We start from the raw sequence: 4,647 nt of genomic DNA, 5'->3' as shown, positions 1-4,647 counted from the left end.
AAAATACATGAGTCAACACCAAACCTCAAGTATTACAAGAAAAACTTGACCAAAAAGAGATTGATGTTTGTTGATTTTTTTTCATTTTTTTATACAACCGAATACTTGTACACTTTTGCTAGCTACACATTCTATTTTTTTCAATTTTTTTTTCTTTTTATATTGTCAAATACATTCATCTTTTGTTTAACAACAATGTATTCATATGTATACTATATTAGTGTATTCATTTTTTGTTTAACAACAATGTAGTCATTTTTCAAATTATCGTATTCGTATGCTAAATTGTTATACTTTATCTTGTTTATATATTAATACATTAAGGTTTTATAAATACTTGTATCATTGATATTTTAATACTTTAAATTTTATAAATAAAGATACTAATTTGAATTCATACAATTAATACAGTTTCCTTATTTAATTCATTGTAAAAAAAAATATACAATAATATAGCTAGAAAAAGAGTTAAACTGTAGTAATTTTTTTTATAAATATCATACTTATAGCTATTGAACTTTAATAATCCTATAAAAATAGTCATTTTTGTATGTTGCTTTTAAGTATTTCCATTAATTTTCTCAACATGATCACAAACTACATCAATAGTAAGCGGCTTCTAATAATAATAATAATAATAATAATAATCAAGGCCAGCATTCATGAATAATTTCTCCTCTTCTTCTTTTTCGCGGGAGGTCATTCCCACAATCAAGCTATCAATATGCATATTTCGAAGTTCCTTAGTTGCCTGTATAATATAGAAAAAAATTCTAGTAGTTTTTTTTAAAACTAATTACGTCTAAATTAAGATGTTCAATCAGAAATTGAATTACGATTTATAAATCATACTTGACGATCGTTCGTTACTAACATATCCAAGTCCATCATAGTCAGATCAAAGCATGCACCATTGTGATGAGCAAGAAGTGCATCTTGACTATTTTTTGCCTCATGAGTTTCCACACCAAATTTCCTTAGAAGTGTTTTGTAGACCATTTGAACTACAATGTCATCATCTACTATAAGAGCTGTAAGTTTTTTTTACTACGTTCGTATTGTTCAGTGAAGAAGATGATTGAAATGATGACATCTTTTCTGAGATTAAAAACTTAACATGTTTTATGTTCGACAGTATTTAAATAATTGCGCCAGACATATGTATATTAGATAGAGAAATTAACAAGTAACAATACTCTCATCAGTCACATTTGGCAAATTACATTAAAGAAGAATAACAACTAAGATTTTGGATCAACCCACTATATATTGTCATTATTTATTTTGGTACTATATGTTATTGAGTAATCTAAAATAGGAAAGAAGCATTTAAGAAGATGCAAAAACTGTTACTTCCTCTATCCCAAGTGTTATGACATCATAATCTTAATTTCAAAAGTCAAACTTTTTTATTTTGATTGTAAAATCCCAAATAATATGACATCACAAAATTTTACATATTTAGAAACTAAATAAAGGGTACTACAAGCCACAAGAATTTAAAAATAAAAATTTTAAGAGGGCATACGGATAAATCATTGTAAAATATTTTCTTGTTTGACCTTTGAATATCAAACCAAATCATATAAAATTGGACGGAGGGAGTATCTCATACCGCAAATTTCATTCCTTTTGGTAAAGAGGCATTTCGAAAGTGAAGTTGAGTTCACACATACTTTGCCAGAACATAGACTCAAGTCAAAATGAATGTCGTTAATGAGAATGGAGAGTATTTGATTCACACATAGCTACATGTCTAATAGGTTCATTGCATTGGAGAAAGGTTGTTCACTTCCACAATGCCTAGCATTGGTTGCAGTGTTAAGCCAGGGAGACTACTTCAACAGAGTAATCATCCTACTAGCAATCTGCTCTGTCAGCTAATCAACAAAGTTGGCCATGCACAACCCTGGCATGAGAATTGAAGAAATCGTAACAAGGTTCTCCTACAACAAGCAAACGTTATATGTTATAGAAAAATTAAAGACATGTATAAAGTGAGTGAGTAATATTCTAGAAACTGAAACATCATGATCATAGGCCATTACATTCTCACATAGTACAAGATTTGGATGCCTTAAAACAACATCGATACTCTGAAAAGTAAAGGTAATGAAACGATGTTAAAGTATGCATACGTTACACGTTCCGCCGTCATATGCTTCAGAAAAAAACAGGAAAGGTTTCCAACATCATACAATACCTCCCACTTTAAACTTGAAAGCAGAATCCACTGTGTTCTGCACATATACCAAGGAGATAAAAAGCAGACTAGATAAGACATTAGTGGTATTCAATAAATGAAATACCCATGTTCTTGCTCAGATTTTGAGCTCTCTTCACGTTAACTTGTTCAACTTGAACTGGCTGTGATGATCTGCTTAATCTCATCCACAATGTCCAAAAGTAGTCCAGATATCTGAAGTCCGGAGAAAATACTGTTGGCTCACAAGTCCTCCATGATAGAGATCGGGTCCCATAAAAAAAGGGGTAAATAAAGTATTGAAGTAGATACTGAAAGGTAGAAGACCCAAAGTTTTTACGTGGAAGCCTCTTTGCTCAAGGGAGGAAAAAACCACAACTTGCTCTCTCATAGAAATTCTCAAGGCTCCACCAATTTCAAGAAACTCGTAACTGCAAACTCAAGTAATTACAGTGGATTAAACTTTTAATCCTATCACCCTTGTAACACCTCTATTACAAGACAACTAAGCAATAACATTATTGTTCACTATACCAACTATCTCTAGCTGATATAGACTCCAGCACTACACCATAAGTAACACAAGGCCACCTAATCAGATCACAAAGATAATAGAAGAAACGATCTACTATCCTTTATAGTTGTAGTAGATTTACAATATAAAAGAACAAGACACAGAACACAAAAACCAACTAAAGACGCCGCAACAGTCAATCAGGTCCCTTGTTGAGAATGAACAATGTTATTCCTTTTGATATGACTTTTGCTTTGTGAATAATCTTGATTGCAACAAATCTGCCTTTAATATTTTTATTAATATACCCAATATTTCACCAGCCTATAAAAAATTCAAAATAATAAGCCTGATAATGCGAAAGACATGTTTAATGATAAACAAATCTTATGTTAAACATACTTGGTCAACCACTTCTTTTTCTTGCTTACTTTCCTCTAAGAAATTCCCTTCTAGTATGGGAACAAAGTCTTCAGATTTTTCTCTCTCTGCTCGTCTTCTTGTTCGGCCTAATCACATCCACAATGCTTCAGACCTGACCTTCATCCAAAATTAGTCAAGATATTTGACGTCCAGATAAGAATACACAATAAGAAGATATGTTTAAACATTAGTCTACATAACTATCAGGAAGACAAATCAATATGTCTTGACAACAAGGAGCAATGTTCCATCTGTTTGGTAAAAAGCACCTAAATTTCAGAATTCCTTCTTCCCTTAAGTTTGTAAGCTTAAGTTTGATTCAGCCTACTTCTTTGGTCTATGTATCTTAGGATGAGTATTTTGATGGGGGAAGAACTTGGAAAAATTGATTGTGGCCATTTGTATCATATTGATTGCATCAAAAAATGGAACTTGCTTCAGAATACTTTCTCATGCACAAGAGGAGAGTGTCAGTCATGCTACCTTGAGAATTCATGCATTCCATGTTGACTTGGCTTCAACTAATCATAAATAGGAAATGGTTTGCTCAGCTCTGATATTAAGCTCAATTGAACAACCAATGCGGAATAACACCATCAGTCAGTTCATTTAGCTCAAATTACACTGATTGGTTAAAGCCGAGTGAAAATTGAAAGCATGAATCTTATTGTTAAGGTAGAATAGCTGGCATTATCCACTTGCATGTGGCACAAGCATTCTCGAGCTTCTTCCACTCTTTGTATGCAATCAATATGGTAAAAATGAGCACAATCAACTTTTGAAAGCTCTTACCCATCAAAATACTCATAAGACACACGAGTCCAAAAAAGAAGAAGGTTGGATCCAAACTTAAGTAAGATTAGAAGTGTAATATGAAGGGAGGGATTATGATTTTAGTGCCCTTTACCAAACAATGAAGCAATGCCACTTGTTATTAGGACAGGTTGAATTGTCTATCTTGTACTTAGGTAGACTAATGCTTAAATAAATATCTCGTGCTTTGGTAATAGCATAAGGAATTCTCAAATTTTATAGATTTAGAATATGGTCTAAAAGATTTTATTTTTTAAAAAATATTACATAAAATATAGAGGACACATCAATAAGTACAAAATAGAGAAAAGGAAAGAAGCTTATTCTATTCAATTAGACCCACATTCTTGGTATTTATTCAATGATAGTATAATGCGAGTTTCAAAAGTTCAGTTAATCAAATTTGATACTAAGTAAAAGTTTTTCAAAAACAAACAATAATAGGAAACATCAATGTATGAATTTTACCATAAATCAATTGGTATTAAAATAGTGCAATTTAATAAGCAAAACAGTCAATTGAGAATAAGAAATTACAACCAGTCATCTGTCATAATAAATAGATCGAAGGAAATAATCATGAATGATCTTCTAATTTTGAAGTATCCACGGTTAATACAACTAAATACTTCAGTCTAAAATAACATGATTTAGATATTGCCATATTTAAAGGTTACATATATATATATATATA

General features: G+C 31.3%; 1 protein-coding gene and 1 long non-coding RNA gene across 5 annotated transcripts in view; both read right to left on the bottom strand.

Annotated features, from left to right (window-relative positions):
- Positions 1-619: 619 nt before the first annotated feature.
- Positions 620-1,041, bottom strand: LOC107013492 (two-component response regulator ARR22-like; the record flags this gene model as incomplete). The annotated part of the gene is made up of 2 exons (XM_015213393.1): positions 620-751; positions 853-1,041. Coding segments are annotated over 2 exons (321 nt in total), but the record flags the coding sequence as incomplete, so codon positions are not given.
- Positions 1,042-1,584: 543 nt separating this feature from the next.
- Positions 1,585-4,647, bottom strand: part of LOC107014387 — a 4,231-nt gene continuing 1,168 nt past the window's right edge. The window contains exons 2-3 of one of the 4 annotated variants that reach the window (XR_001456228.2): positions 2,049-3,252; positions 1,585-1,946 (exon numbers count right to left, since the gene is read on the bottom strand). This is a non-coding gene — a long non-coding RNA (uncharacterized LOC107014387). Of the gene's footprint in view, positions 1,947-1,989; positions 3,253-4,647 lie in introns of those variants that run through there. The other 3 variants (XR_003577156.1, XR_003577155.1, XR_001456227.2) reach the window with 3 other exon arrangements.

This window comes from Solanum pennellii, chromosome 3, assembly GCF_001406875.1.
Source record: "Solanum pennellii chromosome 3, SPENNV200".
Lineage (NCBI taxonomy): Eukaryota > Viridiplantae > Streptophyta > Magnoliopsida > Solanales > Solanaceae > Solanum > Solanum pennellii.
The sequence above is the reverse complement of the archived record's forward strand: the minus strand, read 5'-3'. Positions and strand labels throughout refer to the sequence as shown.